Source organism: Uloborus diversus, chromosome 10 (genome assembly GCF_026930045.1).
Source record: "Uloborus diversus isolate 005 chromosome 10, Udiv.v.3.1, whole genome shotgun sequence".
Taxonomy (NCBI): Eukaryota; Metazoa; Arthropoda; class Arachnida; order Araneae; family Uloboridae; genus Uloborus; species Uloborus diversus.
This window is the reverse complement of record NC_072740.1, coordinates 58,750,663-58,769,784: the sequence shown is the minus strand read 5'-3', so window position 1 is coordinate 58,769,784 and position 19,122 is coordinate 58,750,663. Positions and strand designations below refer to the sequence as shown.

At 31.5% G+C, this 19,122-nt stretch overlaps 1 protein-coding gene across 1 annotated transcript in view; it reads right to left on the bottom strand.

Moving 5' to 3' along the window:
- Positions 1 to 4,841: 4,841 nt before the first annotated feature.
- The window catches only part of LOC129231015 (protein O-mannosyl-transferase TMTC2-like), a 30,854-nt gene continuing 16,573 nt past the window's right edge, over positions 4,842 to 19,122 (bottom strand). The window contains exons 6-11 of the mRNA XM_054865261.1: positions 18,924 to 19,055; positions 17,374 to 17,460; positions 15,093 to 15,174; positions 13,712 to 13,826; positions 9,496 to 9,559; positions 4,842 to 6,043 (exon numbers count right to left, since the gene is read on the bottom strand). Coding sequence (XP_054721236.1) covers positions 5,855 to 6,043; positions 9,496 to 9,559; positions 13,712 to 13,826; positions 15,093 to 15,174; positions 17,374 to 17,460; positions 18,924 to 19,055 — 669 coding nt within the window. The 3' untranslated portion in view covers positions 4,842 to 5,854. The remainder of the gene's footprint in view (positions 6,044 to 9,495; positions 9,560 to 13,711; positions 13,827 to 15,092; positions 15,175 to 17,373; positions 17,461 to 18,923; positions 19,056 to 19,122) is intronic.

The following is a 19,122-nucleotide window of genomic DNA, read 5'->3' as shown; positions in this document are numbered from 1 at the left end:
ACTGATTTTTTTTTAAATTTCTTTGATTTGTATTTCAAATAAAAGTATCTTAAATATCAATTACAATCACAGGCGTTCCTCGTATAACACGGGTAATTCGTTCCGTGTAGTATCGAAACCGTGTTATACGATACTCGCTTAAAAACGACTTTTTAACTCGTTTTTTACAATAATCAACCATGTACATAGTAAAAATCATGTCAATATGTATCACGTTGTATCGAAACCGTGTTTCGTATTGTTTTGAAACCGTGTTATTTGCGACTCAGAAATAATGTGAATCAAGGAATGTGTACCGTGTTATGCCAAGTTTTTTAAAAACAAAGTAAAAACGTATTAGAGTTATCATCAAATAAAATAGAACGTATTAAACAAAAATGAAATTCCATCTTTTTTAAATATAACGGAGTAGTATCAAAACCATGAAGTATTAAATTCAAGTTTAGTACCGTGTAAATATCGAAACCGTGTAGTAATAATCGCAAACTTGGTAACGTGTAATATCGAATCCGTGTTGTACTAGTACCGTATTATAGGAGGGACACTGCAACTATTTAAGGTGGGATTTTGGCAGCTAGATTCCGCAGATACATTTTGTGGGAGGTTTCTTGAAGTACTCAGAATTTTTTAGAATTTTTACTTACAGTGTCATACATCGTTCTTTATTTTCCAAATTCTTCCTGAATTTTAGTGCTCCAAAATACTTGCTTTTTCAATCCAAAATTCTTAATTTTTCATTGTAATCAATAATAATACTCTATTGCTAATTGTATAAGGTAGTTTCAAGTTTAAATTAACTATGGAATTTTTAGAAGAAAAAAAACTTTTATTTTCTAATTCTAGCTTTTATAACATTTTGAATATAATGCTGAGCTAAACTCGACTTTAAAAATAAACACATCTGTACGAAAGGAATTTTCTCTAACTAATGCTCAAAGGGTTGAACTTTTTTTTTAACTTTAGCTTCTAGGTCTTCTATTTGCATTTTATACCTATGCTATGGATTCTCTTTTTGCGCTACCGTTAACATACATTAAAGGCACTTGAAACTAGCTCATTTGAGTTATACGCAAAAGACAAACATATCTTACTTAAGTCAAAACTTTGTATCTTTTTCATTTTATTTCAATTTTCTAGAGAAAGCATTGGCTTTAGATTTTTCCATACATACGTTGAACTCAAAAACATAGATCTGAACAATCGAAAAGGTCACATTTTAATATTATATAGTAGCATATTTTGCAAAACCAACTTGCTGAAATGTAATACTAAATATTTAATCGAAAAATGTATTTTTGTTTGCCAACGATATTTAAGTTCATTTTAACGGAAGCTTCATTTCTATAACACTTGCAATTACATTTTAATTGATTGTTCGAAATGTTTGTTGCTAAAAATTGATAAAGCATAATATGAAATTTTCAACCTAACTAAAATATCTTTCTGTAAACACTTCATTTGCATATTCAGTGTATGCACCTTAAAAAGTGGTGGTCCATTTAACCTTTTGAATTTTCAGCTATTGAAATCTTTAAAATAATAACAATAAATAAAAATGTGTGTTTATTTTTTGATCTGTAACCCTTTCCATGGATGAAGTTGAACAATGTACAGTCTATGTAGATCAATACTACATTAAATTGCTGTATTTTTCGCCTCAGATAGTTGTCAAGGTTCCCATAAATGAACTCATCTACAATCCGCAATAAATTCGGTCTACTATGCAATGTATTGCACAATATATTTATAACTAGTAATAACACTATACACTACAAATTTTCTTGAAAGGATAGAGTGCGTCATATAAGTGCATGTATTCAATTCATAAACATTAATAAATTTGTGAAGCATAACTTTAGTACTCGCTTAACTTCAAACTGACAATTTTAAAATTTTGCTCACGTTATATACATGCACAGAACAATTCTGTGATGCTAAGGATTGAACTTCACATTTCTATATTTCAACTCCTTACATATTTACGGCACTTAAAAATCTATGCCTAAAGTGTCTAGTTTTATCATAGTCTTTAAAAGACTTCAGAAACAAATTGGGATCTCCAAAAGTCAGTTTTTAATCTACATTTTATTTACATTAACGATAGAATAAATAATCTTTTACAAACTCGCCATAAAACCTGGAAAGTAACTTCTGAGTGTGGTTCTTTTTTCAATACTTTATATAAGAAATGCATCTCATGTTTTAATCAATTAGTAATAGTATTCTGTTTTCTTTATGAAAATTGCAAAAATTAATTATAAAGCACATTTTTAACAAAATACTATACATTACAATGTAATCAACAGGCAATGATTCATGTTAAATTTGAATGCAAAAACCACCGAAGGAAGATTCATTGACATGTTCATAACAAAAGTTTCTGTTCAACTAGAGAGCAGCTTTAAAAGTAAAAGTTAATTACTTATTGCTAATTATGAGTTACATATTTAGACACTTTTGTACATTTTTTATCCTCTCCTTATAAGCCAATAAAATGAATGTTGTTAGTTATTTCTTTTTTTTAATATGATATCATATCCAACATAATCATAAGTTTAGAAGTATATTTAACCCTTAAAAGTTTTTCAAAAGTGCTTCTGCGGTATAAAAACGAAAAATTTTGACAGAAATTGTGGCTCTTAGAAAAGTATCTGACAACTATGGAAGTTGAAAAGAAAATGGCAAACCTACATAGGTTGTGGAGATAGTAAAAGTATGCGTGTATAAAATTATTATATACCAAAATAATGCGTTATTAAAATCTCAACAATACTTCAATTGTCATAGAAATATAAATTAAGCTATGTTCTTCGAAAATTGCACTGCGATTCTAAAATTTTGATTCTGCTGAGTAAACCTATGCATTTTTTAAAAAGGAAAATCGTCTAGTTTTGAGACTTTCCATATTTTATGCTCATACGCTCGTGAAATAAATACTGCTGAAGGACTGTATTTTTTTTTTCAAAGTAAGAGATACATTTAACAGTAGAACAATGAATCAGTACATTTCAATGAAAAAAAAAACAGCCTTTGTCACAAATGACCGTTTACTATTTTTAAAAATGAGGCGAAATAAGTTAAATTGTTTTCAAAGCAAAACATTTCGTGAGTTGTGTAACTTGCGTCAATCTTTTTTACTTAAAAAAAATACTTATTCACTTTCCAAATTTGGAGTCTGCTTTCTTTATCATTCAAAAGCATGTTTATATGCATCACAACGCTCTTGCATAAAACAATACTATAGGAAGATATTAAAAAAAAAAGAAAGAACATTCTCTGATTCTTTAAAAACTTACGTTAGCAGTCATTTTTGTTACGCACCCTGTGACTGTTTTAGTTTTCACCAATATTTCTTTTACAAAATAATATTCGAAATATGAGATACCTTCTGCAAATTTAAGGTGAAGAAAGTTGAGGAAAAAAACTCATTTTTTAAAACAATTCTTGCTTCCTTGAAAGCAAAAAGAAAAACTACCTCTCATTAAAATGGCTTACTAATGCTTTATTGTAACAAATTTGTATTTGATCAATATACTCGACCTTAAAATAAACCTATGCTGCATTTTGCATTAGTTTTGGTTATATATCATTGGTTTCCATTGTAGATGAGTATCCTTATAATCTGTCTTAAGAGAGTAAGAGAGAAATAACAAAGTATATGTTTTTGACTTTCTTAAATTTTTGATTTTTAGATTTTTTGTAAAGTATAAAAGTTAAAGCAATATTTCGGAACCTAATTGTGAACATAGTCTTTCTAAAAAGGCTAATTTTTGATCACAGAATGTGAAAAATATAGTTCTGTTTTGGCATGGTAATGGTAGAAAACACTATTTTCAATAATTTAATAGAATTGATTGTGCTGCATCTGTAACTATAAACATTTATTACTTAAAATTGGATATTAATAGTTTATATTGTATTTGTCTTGAGTGTGCATTACAGAACGTTCCACAAATATTTCCATTCTTGGTTTTTATGAAACGGAAGTGAAATGTGGCACTGAAATGAAAACTTAGTTTCGTTAAGAACAACGTATTTTTTAAGTACAAAATAAATGTTTTTAGAACTATTTTCTCACTACAAATATGTCTAAAATCTTTAAATTAAAAAATGCCTAGTATGAAAATTCATTTTTAGAAACCAATGTGTCTAAAAGTAGTAAATTAAAAAAAAAAAACTTTTTGAATTGAAAACGTAAAATATAGGCAAGACATACGCCTATGAATTAATTTGGCAAATATTCGCTACTATGTATTTTTTATTTCATTAATTGAAGTATATATATGAAGAGCATTTGATTTATTAGTTCTCATGTTTCAAGAAATTGTTTAAAAAAATATGTAACTCATTTTTTATAAGCCAATAAGTTTTCTCAAAAATCTCCATTCTCTCTTCATTGGCTTTTAGCTCGTACTCGTTAAGAGCTCAAAAAAAAAAATCTACAGTTTAGCGTGAAAAATATATTGTGCTGAAAGATTAAGACAAGATTTTCAAAAAGTTGAAACGAAAGTTCCCCAAAGTAACACGTTGTAAACATTTTCATAGAAGTAACTGAAGCTCGATTCGCTCACAACAGCTTAAACCTGCATATCCATTACAGTTATGAAACATTTACACAAACAGGAAGACAATAGCTAGTAAGAACAAGAAACTGTGTATATGAACTGCGTATTTAAAGTGCACTAGCTTGTTTATCTAGAATATAATAAGGCATACAGATAACACAATAATCAAGTGTTATACATATTTTATGCACATTTATTATACTTTTGTGAAAAACATTAAATAATAAGGATTTTGTTCACAACTATGTTCCACATTTCTCTATTTTCCAACGAGGCATTACTGCGCTGTTTTGTACTTAGTACAACCAACATAATTAGTGAAATTCGCTCTAGCAATGTTCAAAAAGGAAAGGATGCAAAATGACGAAATAAACTTTGAAATCAGAAGCTGGCCGTGCTTAATATACAGTGTTTCTCACAATGTGTGTGATGGTGGATACCTTTCTCAGACTAGAGGTATCTTTGGTAAATCAAATTTCATGGACTCGCATTTTCATATATCCGAAAAATTGTCCAACTCTCACACAATGTTTCAGGTTCACATTATCATAATCAAAAAACAGTGCTCGTATTTGCTCTGAATTGTTAATCACAAGACAACAGTTTCTCCACTGAGGTCATCAGCTCTTTGAGATAAGTTTACAATAACCATGACTAGAGAAATAAACAGAAGCAGCCTCGGTTATTCAATACGCAAAAATAGGTACATGGGAATGTTTTTGTTTTGATTGCACATATTTCAAACAGGCATAAAATAATTTTAAAAAATCGAAGGTAACAATACGACTGTTCCTTTCATGTACTTGCAACTATAAGTATAAATGCGAGTTATTTTGTCACAAAAAAGGGTATTTTGAATTTTAAAAATATGACGGTTCCAGCACAGAAAAATTCTTTTGTGTATATCTTACCGGGGTTAAAGAGAATAACGCTGCTTGATAGTTAGTATATAGAGCATCTGTTAACGTTCTTTCTGGCTTCATTCAGATTAAACACTTCGATTGAAAAAGCACTGCTTATATTCAATCTCTAATTGGCAATTTTTCGGATCATCACAGTGGTATACGCGAATCCCAAAAGCAATCTTGAACGAGAATCACGTGGGATAATCTTCTGATAGCGTTTAAATTATAGAAAATAATCAGTAATAGATGCACATAGTTTGAAGGAAGTTTCCCGGTTCACTGTTTTTCAAAGTGACAAAAATCTCCTTCTTCGCACAGAGTTGAACGGGAGGCTCAGAAAAATAGAAAACCCAATTCAAATTAATGTCTTTATATTTTCAAACATTAGCGCTGATTCTGAGAACTCGACCGTAGCTTCCTTTGAACTAATAAGTTTCTCAGTTTTTGTAAATTGTTTTGAGTAATAGGATCATCTGGTTTTAGTTTCAAGGCTTCCAAATAAGAGGCTTCTGCTTCCAGCAGTTTGCCGTTTACGTGTAACATTGCTCCTAGGTTCATATGACTTGTGACCTCCTGAAAATAAAAGAATAGCATTGGTTATCGGTAATGTTAAATTACTGAAAAAAATTGACAAACTATTGCACATACTCAGAACAAGGTGGCTGGTGCACGAAAAAAGTGGGGAGTCAAAAGAAGTGTTAGAGGGCAATGACTCTAAAGCTGTTTTTTTTTTTTTTTTTTTTGAGCAATCACGATTGCTTATTGGTGGGGCTTCTGCAGCACCACCGCCCACCAGCGCGGCTCCTCTCGTCCTAAACACTGTCCCCCAGAATCCACTTCTGCTGGAAGGTGGCGTCCATGTCCTACACACGCATGCTCATACACATTCACACACGCGCGAGCCTTTACGCACATACACACGCCTAAGTGCACACACGTAAGCCTACACACACACTCAACTTTACACACGTAACCAACCAGGAGGAGGGATAAGCTTGGGGAGGAGAGCCGTTTCTAGAAACAATAACTCCTATGAGTAGGGTCTTGTCGCAACTCGTGATTGCAAAAAACATAATTTGAATTCAAAGTTTCAAAATTCAAATTAGAGTTGATTGGGGGAAGTGGGGGTCACATTTTTATTTATTTATTTTTTTTTCTTTTGTAAATTTGGGCAACATTTCCTACTAGCTTTTAAATTACCGATTTTATGACTTTTAAAAATGTGGAATATGGCATAGAAAAATGGAACGGATGGTCACCGTAGGCTTTCCCTTTTCATTTTAATGTTTCATTCATATAAAAAAAATCAGATAAGTTCATTTATTTGGAGTTTTAACTTTGAAAAGTAAGGGGACAAGCCCCCTTTAACTTTTGAAGTGAGGGGGTAGTGGCCCTCTTGCCGCCTCCCCCCCCCCTAGTGACGACCAGCCTATGCTCAGAACACTTGTCAATATACTTTAACCCACGTCGATGCTTATACATTCCACAGCGGAATCATCTCGGTGTACAATGCAAGCAGAAAGGAACCAAATATGTTAGTTACTAAGACCACAGGTAATTGGAAACGAAACTTTTGTATCATTTAATGTCCCTTTATTATTTTTTTTTCGAATTCCTCTGTAAAAGCAGTTGCTTTCTGTGAACTCAATGCTTTTGATTTGTTTTTTAATGCATTTTTCGTATGAGGCTGAAGGGTCATCTTAATATTAATGTTATATATCTTATAATTTAAATTGAACATGAGTAAGAACATTTTTTTTATATTTACATTTGGTACAAAGATACTCTTAACACAATATTATTTGTATGAAGTTACTCTGTTACTTAAAATCTAATTTATTTGCATGCGTCGCGTGCGGGCTTCCAAAGTCATCCTCTTGTAGTTTTCTATATGCATTACTTAACATTTTTTTTCTATATTAATATATAAATGACGAAACGAATTGTTGGTTTTGAAAGCTAAGGTTTCATCTTAAAGGAAACATACCTCATTTGTTGAGAAATAATAATTTAAATCGTTGAAAAAAAAAAACGTGTATGGCGGACGATATGACGTATATAACGACTAAAAACGGTCATATTTTCCCGCTCGTGACGGTTCCTATATTTAATTAAAAAAATGAATAATTGTAAAGGGTAATGACAAATATTTTCGCTTAGTAGTCTCACGTACTTTTGTAACTTCTTAAGCAACAAAATTTTGTTCCTCATACTTTTAAAATATTATTTTTAATTAAATGTATGAAGAGTCACTTGCGAGAAAAAAATTACCGTTTTCCGTGGAATGCCCTCAACTACTTTCTCACTATCCTCTCGAGCTTTAAACTTGTGATTACCAACTGATGATTGGTATTTGAGGTGTAACAAAGAAATTTTGAATGATACTACAACTCGTAAATTTATAATAAAATTTACAACTTACCATACAAAATATGCACCTCTCTGCAGAGGGTAGTAACACACAAGAAAAGCAAAAATATACAAAACATAAACCAGAAAAAATATAAGGACTTACTGCATATTGAGGGAAATATATAAAGTTAACAGAAAACTTGCGCTTCAGCTCATGAACCAATCTGAGCGCTAAGTATGCAGATTAATGTTTAAGTTTTAAAAAAAATGGTGCACGCAATATCAGTAAATTAATTGTTTATGTTACGCAAGGAAAATCTAAATATTATACATTGACTTCCATTATTGACGCGGAAAGTACTACACATTATTAGATGCCCAGTTGGGGGGGGGGAATCGAACACTGCTGAGCAATACGAGATTTCTGAAGCGAATAATTCTTGCTGCCCTAGAAAAAATGCGTAAGAACGTGATGATATTGAACTCAAAGCATAAATCTCCGTGCAATCATGAATTCGTGGAAAAAGTTGAAAAACAAAGCAAAAAGAAAAAAAGATAAATTAATTTGAATTTTGGCTTCTTGAATTCAAATTATGTTTTTCGCAATCACGAGTGTGTGTATGTAGGCGTGTGTGTTTGTGTGTGGCGGTATGTGTGTTTGTGTGTAGGGGTATGTGAATGTGTGTGTAGGCATATGTGTTTGTGTCTGTGTGCAGGCATGAATGTGTGGGTAGTTGTGTGCATATGTTTTTGTGTGTGTGTGTATATGTGTAGGTGTCTGTATGTATGCGTTTGTGTATGTATGTGTTTGAGTGTGTGTATGTGTTTGTGTGTGTGTGTGTGTGTGTGTGTGTGCGTGTAGTTGTGTATGTATGCGCGTGTGTGTAGCATATGGATGCAACCTAGAGACGGTTTTCGCTATAGGAGCAGCATCGTGAGGAGCCCGTCGACGGTGATGGTGCGGAGGGTGGCGGTGGGAAAATAAAATGATAGGACGCCAAAAACAGTCAAATGAAAGCAATAAGCAATCGTGATTCCTCAAAAAAAAAAAGAAAACTGGTTCGTTTGAGAAACATTTTATGCAAAGTTTGACTGGTTGTTGCATTGCTTAAATATTGAAAAAAAAAATTGGATGACCCCCCCCCCCCCCAATCTACGAAGAAGCCACCATTTTGTCCTGCACGTAACGTCTCATATATTTCACTAAAAATAATAATTTTAAAAGATAATGAATGAAATATTTGGCTCAATACATCACTCTTACGTTTGTAGTTTCTTAAGCAACAATTTTTTTCGATTCCTTATTAAATTTTTATTTTTGATAAAATGTATATTTAACCTATCACGTGCACGACAAATGTCCGTTTTTCGTGGAATTGCCTGAAAACCCTTTTTTCTAATTGCTGGTAGAACTGAAGATTTGGAAGATAAACATTTGACTTCAATTAACCAGTAAACGAAGCACTATATAAATCGATTCCTCAAGTTTTTGGTCAGTCTAGAATCATTTATTTTCATCTTTCAATATTTATTTTTTTTTTATTTTTTTTTTTTTTGTTCAACCAAATAGAAAGTACTCTTTTAAGTCAAAACTTATTAAATAATGGAAATAAATTTCTAAATAGCTTTAATTTCTTATAAATCTTGTGCAAAAAATAATACTTTATACTTACATTCGGTCGCAACTTAACAGCCATGTGGTAAAAGGTTTCTGCTTCCGTATTTCGTCCCGCTTGCCTGAAAACCAGAGGAAAAAAATATTATTTGCTAATACATGGTTAGTATGGTTTTTTTTTTAACTCTTTAAAGTTAAAACTGAAAATAGTATTAAATATAACTTTGTAAATTACTTGAAAATAATTGTAAAAAGATTGTCAGTAAACGTAACTATTTTACTAATTATGAAAATTAATAGCCACGCATTTTACGCATAGCTCACCGAAGAGATGGGATTTAATAATCTGTTTCTTTTTTTCTTTTTGTGAAATCAAGGAAGCATCACATAAGTAAAAATGATATTATTTAAATTTTCCTACTCATTGAGTATTTATTCTCCTTATATATAACTTTATATGATTTTACTTCACACTATAAAATTATTATCCATCCTTACAAATATTCAGTTTTCTTGCAATTTCTTATTGGACTGGAGACATTTTTCATAATCAATTAATTTACAAAACAAAACTCGTAAAAAACTTTCTTCGGTACTACTTGTTTAAAAAAAAAAAAAAAAAAAAAAAAAAACTACTTGGTGAGGTCATAATCAAGAGTTGCTAGTTATTCTATTTATTCTATCGGGTTTTTATGTCTTGTAAAGAAATTTCACCGAAGAACGGGGTTGTTTCCTTCAGTCAAAAGTAGTACTTTTAGTCACTGAAATTGATAGAATAAGCAAAAAAAAAATAAAATAACATGGACTCAGAAAATTCCTTTATTTTCCCAACAGTTATTTTTTAATTATTTTTTTTAAATGTCCGCTTTTTCAAACAAGGCGTGGTCTTAATGATGTTACAAATGATGCTCTTTACCGCATCTTTGTACCGCGTTACCACGTTATGAAAATCAAGAAGCGAATTAAAATTGCGCTCTACGCTTGCTATCAACCATATCGTTGCCAATACACGTGAGTAAAGATGCGAATTAAATATTTTGCTCTGTGAATGGCAACGCATAATGGCATTTCATTATTTGTGATGTCATCGGCAAGAAATGTAAACAATGAAAGATCACCGATTTACGTATTTTTTAAAAATATTAAACTATAACAAATTATTTAAAAAATGGTTAGATCCTATGTTTATAGCATGTTCTTTCAGAAAAAAAATTTTTTAATATTGGAAACGACCCTATTGTGACTAATTCGGCACATTTCTTGTTTTGAACAACGGTTTTTTTTTTTTTTTTTTTTTCGAAAAAGTTTGAATCGTATGTTTAAATTTCTCATTTTTAGTCACTAGCCTTAGAATATTAGTTTTCAACTTTCTCATTTCAGAGAAACTATTTATCATCACTAAATTAAAGTTCGATCTGTAAATATAAATAACTTAAAGATGCATTTTTAATTACGGGCCTATTTAAATGAATATGTATGGTTATGAACCAACCAAAAGCGCATTAAAGTTAGTTTTCAAATTTGCTGAATTCAGGTCTGCTGGGCCTCCTTTTTATTTGTTTTTTTTTTTTTTTTTTTTCAACTGAAGCAATTTAGTGCAGTGCTTTCGCTGATCTTTTGAGAATCTTAAAGCTGTTTAAGTACGCTTTTTTCATATCAGTCTTAGTTTTTTGGAGTTTTTCCGCTTAAAATACTTCTAAAAACAATTTTAACGATGAAAAACGACGGAAAGCGGAGGCGAAAACAAACTGAAAAATAAAGTCCTCCTTCAGACTTTTTCGGGATGTCAAAATATCTCATATAATCTGGAATAAATCTACCGAAGCATAAATTCTTGTTTTATAGCCTCATCGATAAAATTTATTCTAATCTGAAGTACGGAAATCACTTTCGAATCTAAAAATATCTTTCCTTATTCCAAGAGGATACAATTTTAGTGAAGGTAGTATAACTATAAACCACCTTTTTCTTTCTCCTGCAATCCCCGTCGAATTTAGTGTAATGAGCTCTTGCTAGCTGTGTCGTCTGCGCAATCGAGGGATTCAATTTGCATGCGATTCAATCATCTGTTCCAAAATCTACTGAGCAAAAAACGACCTCACTTCCATGCAAAGATAGAGCTGCGACTTTTTTTTTTTTTTGCTTTTTTTTTCTCTCCCTCTCTTTCTTTTCTAACCTCCAATCTCTTATTACCGATAGAAATTGATTCGATAAGAACTTTTCGTTCTGCTTGCGTTGGGTGAATTGGGTGTAGTGCGCGCCTGCTAGTAATTTGGAAACATAAATTTGATATATTTCGGGAAATAGTGTCTCCAATGACAAAATTTAGCCAGCCATGGGTTGCGCAACTTAAATCGAAAAATCGTGACTTAAATCGTGATTTTAATGACAACTTAGAATATTACGTGCGATCACATTTATATAACAGCGTTTAGGTTAACAATATGATTTTAAAAAAATCCTCTGCATGAGAATATAAAAAAAAAGGTTGGTGTAAGTAATACTGCAAAAAAGATGCTACGCAAAGAAGTTAGCTATTTCCATGATCATTCTCAAAGGGAAACTAACTTGTGGTTGGTTAGCCATTGAGACAATTCAAATACGTACATTGAGGAGGTACATAATAAGCATTATACTACCACGTGCAGGTAAAGAGCAGTAACTGCATTTTTTTTAAGCATTTTGTCATCTGTTGTACGTTAACTTTATTGTACAAGCTCGCTTATTTGCTTTTCGCTGAAAATAAAAGCTTGAAAGAAACGTCTAATTCCAACATTTTCCTATTGTTAGTATTTAATCAACTACACATTTCTTGAATTCTCTCGAAAACTCATTTTTGCAGATACCGGCGTTTACCTGCACACGGCAGTATAGATTGGTTGAACTGATTTTTAATACGTATTAGATTACGGGGGGAACTTGGTACTCCAAGAGAGTACCAACCTTTCCCAAAAGACGCCCAGACTCGAGGGCGCATAAGAAAAGAAAACGAAAGAAACAAAGGCTCACGGAATCAAGGTCTGCAAAAAAAGAAATCAAATTTAATTTTAAAACTAAAAAATAATTATAAAACAACCCAAGGCGCCCAGATTCAAAGTCAAAAAAAAAAGAAAGAAAGAAAGATAAAAAAAAAACTAAGACGCACAGGTTCGTGTACTCAGGAGCCGGTGGGCCAGTTCACCTCTGATTAGATTGATTTTTAAAGGCAATGAAAGTTAATTGTTTAATCAAATTTTTTGGGAAAAAATATGATGTGGACATCTAATGCATCCTTTTGTAACTATTCAATAAACTACTAATGAATAAAAGGAAATCGGTACGTGTACTCATGTACGCGCCTTAGACTACATATTTAATACGAATGAATATTTTTTAACGAACTTATAAACACTTTTATATACATATAAACAGTAAATAACGATACTTTGAAACTTTACCAACCTTATTGTGTTTGTCAGCGTCTGAAATGTGAAATTGTATAAGAACTAAATACAACACGCAAAAGTAAAAATGAAAAAAATTGGGTAAAGTCACACATGCCTTAGATGTTGACTTTGTAATACAAAAGGTTATAAACACTTTCACAGCTTCTCTTGACGGTAAAATTCATTTTTTGATTAAATGAGCATTTTTTCTTGAGCTCCACATGTCAAAACACTTAAAACTTCGAATCTATTACTGTAATAAGATTTAAGTTAACCTCAAAATAGCGAGGATTTGCACATCTACAGGCTTTTGTCTAAAACACTTCAGCGTGCGAAACAAGGTTATCAGTATTTTACCGCTTAATTTACTTAAATACACTTAATCAAAAATTCATATGCTTACTTATTTAGTAACTTATTATGTTATCAATTGAATTAGATTATGTAATCAGCTACAAGGCCTTACACTATCTAAGAGAAGCAAAATTCTTTAACTAAATAAGTATCGAATGTTTAGTTCCAAATGGCTTTGGAAACATACAAAAGGAATTTTGTCTCACTATCTTTATTTATAATGTTTCTGCGTCAACGAAGGACTTTGCATTTCCCTGAAATTCCTATTATTTTCACGCAATGCTGTGAAAATTTAAAAACTATTTGTACTAAAGTGTACGGAAAACGGTTATTTTATTGATTTGAACCGAAGTATAGCTACTGAACATTTTTCAGGCCGATGCTTTAATGGGCCACAATAAAGACATTTATTTGTTTTTGCTTTCAAAATTGACAAGATTGAGAAAAATACCATTTGCAGCAAAATTCATTAATTTTAAAATAAAAAAGGATTACCTTAGTGTGTTCGCTGCATTGAATATAATCTCGTAATCATCTGCAGCTAATTCAGCAGCCCTTACATAAATGTCAGCGGCTTCGTTATGTCTTTCACATTCAGAGAGAAATTGACCTGTAATATATATATATATATATATATATATATATATATATATATATATATATATATATATATATATATATATATATATATATATATAGATGCATCTTGTAAAGCATTTATCATCATCTTAAATTCAAATAGTGTACAACAAATATTATGCAACCTTAAAATTGAAGCCGATTTGTGTTATGTTCCATCCCTTGGCTTAACAAATAATTAAAACTCTGTTTCATTTTAATTTTTAATATCAAGTAAAATAATTGTTGTACATAATACTGTCTGTTTATTGTTTACAACACGCTATTGAGTTGACGATGGTGTCAAAATCATCGATGATATCGACAGATATTTAAAAATGAGGAGATAACGCTCTTTTTAAGGATTAGAATCTTTGTAAAAGAAAAAATTGATAAAAAAGAAAAAAAAAAAAACGGGAAGGTTTTTAGAGATTACCAGAGTAAAATTGGGACAGTGATAAGCGAAAGGATGTAAGCGGAACTTTTAACATTTTGAGCATAACGCGTTCAAAATTTAGATTTTTCGTAGGTTTTCAATGGTTTACCCCCCCCCCCCCAATCATGCTGTATAGCAGCACCTACCAGAGTCACTAGTACTATCTCCTGCCACCAAATAGAGGAGAAGTTCGACCACAATTTATAATATTTCCTTATATTACATAATGTTTCCTTACATTCGAATACATGACAATTAAAAGTTAAAATTTAAAATTCTGGGAAAAGTGTAAAAAGTGCGTAAAAATTTCCTATCCATGCAAATGGATTAAGCAAAGAGTAAAAAACACAAGGTTTAAATTGCACAAATTTGCAATTTATGTTAGCCACGTGTTTTAGGGCTTCAAGGAAATTTGGGGCTTTTTTTTTCCAAAGAATGTCTGAACTTTCCGATAACTATACATTAAAAAGATTACACATTTTTATACAGAAAAATATGGTTCTTGAAACCCTGAAACACGTGTTTGCAATCAGTTGATAATTTGCATTTGTAACGTTGTTTTGACTGTTATTTTGTTGAACAAAGTTAAGTGATCATTTTGTATTTAAAAGCGTATGTAAAGAAATATTCCCAGTCGTGAAATATGTTTTCAGTTTGAACAATAAAAAATTAAATTTTATGTATAAACTAAAATAAGCCTAAATTGAGTTTTGGTTAGGCTAAATTTAATTTTCAGATATAACACTCTTTTCGGGGAGAACAAAGATCCAGATTTTTTTTTTCACATATATAGATTAAATAAATTAAAAGGTTTTTGATTACCGTAATGTTGATAGACACTGGAATCATTAGGAGCAATATTTTTTGCTTTCAGAAACCATTGCTCTGCTTCTTCTAATCGATCCTGAAAAATAATTACATAGTTACCACTAATGTAATTCAAATAAAATCGTTGTTATTCAAATTTCTAGAATGCGAATAACTTTAGGCACGGAGAATAAATGAACAAACGGATTGCGGCATGCAAATCACCTTCTCAAGCGTTAATTTAAACAGACTCTTTAATTTCAGATGTCAGATACACTGTTTTAATTTTAATCATAAATTACACAACGTCCTTTCAGAATTCCAAGGTTCAATACATGTATATTCGTTGCAGTATTAGTTATTAAATTGCCTGTTATATATATAGATATATATACAGAGGGTGGCCAAATTATTATACTCAAACTTTTCTGTATTTTATTGTTTTTCATTCCTGCTACATAGTTTTATTATTTGAAAGCATTTTTAAGTTTTATTTAAAAGTTTACAGTTCATTCTGGCAACACTTTATTACGTTTTTTTTCTAAATTTTAAATGCGACAGACATCAGTGTCCTTTAAAATTTCAAGTTACAAGCTTCTTCTTGTGAGTGGAAATTTTGGAAAAAAATTAACGATTCTATATATAATACTAGGTAACTCAATTAGTGATATTATTAATTGAAAGCATGCTCCGCAACATCCAATCAGTGATAGCAGCAAAATTTGGATTTACTGAATATTAAATAGTTATTTTTTTACGTATTTATAGTAACAATCAGAAGGTACTTTACGTCTAATATGCTTACCTCATGTTTTAAATGAAGAATGTGTTCAATAAAACGATGTAACAACAATAAAAAGAGCATTGCTTTTCTGGTCCCCTTTTGCATATGATTGGTTTGTCTCAAAATTCAATTAATGCACATCACATTTCCGGAATTAGAAAATTTACGAAGTCACCTCTGATATATACTAAGTAAACAATAATGAATTGTGTCTCAAAAACATGTTAAATTAGAAAGAATGATAAAAAGTGCTTCGTTCAAAGTATACGTCGTCGCTTCTTGAGCATGTTTCCCATCGTTCGAGCAATTTCTTTCGAGCAAGTAACACGTCATTCTCTTTGGCTAAGATTTATTCGTCGACCCTTTGTTCAAATCCTCCTAAAAATCAAAGTGTTGGTCAGTAATTGATCAATGAAAACAAATTGTAATCAGAAGGAGCCAAGTCTGGTGAGTAATTGGTATGGTTGAACTTTTCCAGATGAATTCTTAGGAAGGGTCGCAAACCAGTTTTCCGTACCTGATGGAGCATTGAGCATGAAAAAAAAAAGCTTCTTTGGGGTTACCTATGTCGGTATTCTTACTTTTTCTCCAACTGGAAAAATTGTGTCGACTAACACTCAATATCTCGCGAGTTCTTTTCGGGTTTGTAAATCATCTTTGTAGAACAATGTTTGAGATTCCGTATTTTTGGTTTTTTGGCAGTTTAATACGTTCTTTGTCTGCAGCATCGAAGTCACCATTTTTGAGACGATTAACCATCGTTCACAAGTATAGTACAAATGATATACCAACAATTCCAAAACCATGATTAATCGGTGGAAAATATTTAAATTCATAGTAAAAGTTCAATGTTTTGGACGTTGTATGCACTATTTTCATGAAAATTACCCTTTAACAAAATATTATTGGGGCCATGAGATTCAACAAGATTCTAAATTTTTAGTTTTTATATTTTATTATTTTTTCATATAAAAGTTACCATATGGCAGGTTTTTGAGGGGGGAAAATGAAATTAGTTAGTAAGTGAAGACTAAACCACGACAAATTAATTAAACACACTTGAAAGAAACTAATGAATAAAGAAAAATACAGAAATACAATTATATTAAATATGTAATTCTATGTTATAACGCTATTACTTATTTTTCAAAAAAAAAAAAAAAGTTATCCTGTGGTACAACCACTGAATACATGGAAGCTGTACGTCTAAAACGTCCCCTTTAATTCACTGAGGAAAGCATAAGCCATCTGTTGAATGCGGGTAAGACAGAAATAAAAGAGTTCTTTGAGGGGGATTTTCCATTTTATCTGTTTTAAAGGGAGCCTTGGGAAAAGAAATATATGCTAAGAGATTCTTGTATTTTGTTGGCAGAGTTTTCTTCACCAAATCGTTTTATCGCTGTTTGCTGAAGTGAAAATAAAGCACACGGGCTGGGAGAAAGACGGTTGAGTCGAGATATCGACGGATATAAAGTAAGCCTGGAATAAGATAACTCTTTTATGTACACTTACCCATTTAGAAAGCAATTTTGCATATGTAAGATGTGCCGGTATATGGTCAGGCTTTACTCTGAGGGCTTCTCCGTACCAGTGCTCAGCATCCATGAAATGCCCCATTTTGAAATATGCTTCTCCTGCAACGAAACAAATTTCGAGTCATGTCAGCATTTTTGGGAATTTTTTTCAGCAATTCAAAAAAAAAAAAAAAAAATTGAGAGACTTAAATTAAAAATTTCAGGGTTTTTTTTTTTGTTTTGTTAAAGCTCGATTAATACAAGAGTTTGGGAGATTAAATGATTTCAAATAATTTAACAAAATAAACTAATGTTTTGTTTCCTGTGCCTAATTATATACGAAAATGATCAAAAGGGGTACCCGAATTGCCATTTTTTTTTCTGCCACAATAACTGTGGCATAAACCTGTCAAAATACCATTCCGCTATTTTAGTAGAATCCCCGACGTATTCTAAAATCTGAAGTTCTCTTTTATGGTCAAATTCGGTTTTCTACCTTGGGCAAGCTTATTTTTCACAACGAAAAACTCATAAACGTACTTACAAAAACTGAAAAAAAGAATTGTAAGAAATTTTGTGCATTAAACCGTGCAAAACGTTCGACTGTAAAGCTTGACGAATTTCCAGAGGCAAAAACTATCATTTTATCAGGCAAATTTTAATCACGTTTCAAGACGGTACCTATGCAAAATCGTTTAGCCCCTATCTGCTTCTGCCCCTTGAGTTACATATTTTAAAGTCTCTTAGTGGTATGAGCATACAAATTTCCGCAGCCAGTTCTTACGGTCTTTTGAATTTCATGTTCTTCCCTCCACAGTAATGTACAGGCCATATAAAACTACTTTTCGGCCTTTTCTGCGTTAGAAGCTATATTTTTTATTTAGCTATTTTCTCTACCAAGTTAAAATAATTTTTCAAAGCGATATTTGTATTAATTACATGAGTGTGGTTCCGTAATTTTCCGAAATGTTTTACCACAGTTATAGCATTTTTTTTCGCGTTAATAATTTTCAAATTTTGATTTTAAAGGTTACGGGAAATAGCAACCAAATAAAGGTGTTAATGTACTTGCGTATAAGTAAGCTAAGCCATGAAATACGTAATATTTTGTTTCCTATTATAAAAGAACTGTTCGTAGATTTGTGCGCAACTTCTGTTGTTAGCCTAATAAGTCCATTCTTGTCAAAAGTGAGATGCATTGGAGATGCATGAATTATTTTAAACTTGAAAGTGACTCATGAAAAGGTGTAAAAAAAATATTGCATGGAATAAATTCAGCTTAAATTTTACTTGTCGGAAATACAACAAAAAACAGCAAATTGGCGTTGTTAGGATCGCGGGTTCCCAATAAGGTCAACTCTGAAAAAACGCCAAAAAGTGCTATCAAACGATTTAAAAAAGGAAAAATTCTTGATTGTCAATATAAAAACATTCAACCACGTTTGATAACTTAAAAGCATTATCAGAAAGTCCGTATTAACTTCCATAGAAATTAGAAAGATCCACCGTCGCAATCGGCCCAGATGCTTGTTTTTTTTTTTTTTTTTTTTTTTTTTTTTTTGTATGTGTGTCCCTCCTGCGCACAGTTTGTGCAGCATGTGTAGCACAGGATCGTATCCTCCACCCGATCCATTGGTGTCTTAATAAGGACACCTCAGTCGTAATAATGGCAATCACGGGCTTATTGGATTACAGTCTACTTTTCAAGGGATATCAAATCACAGGAAAAAATTACGTACACAGCGAC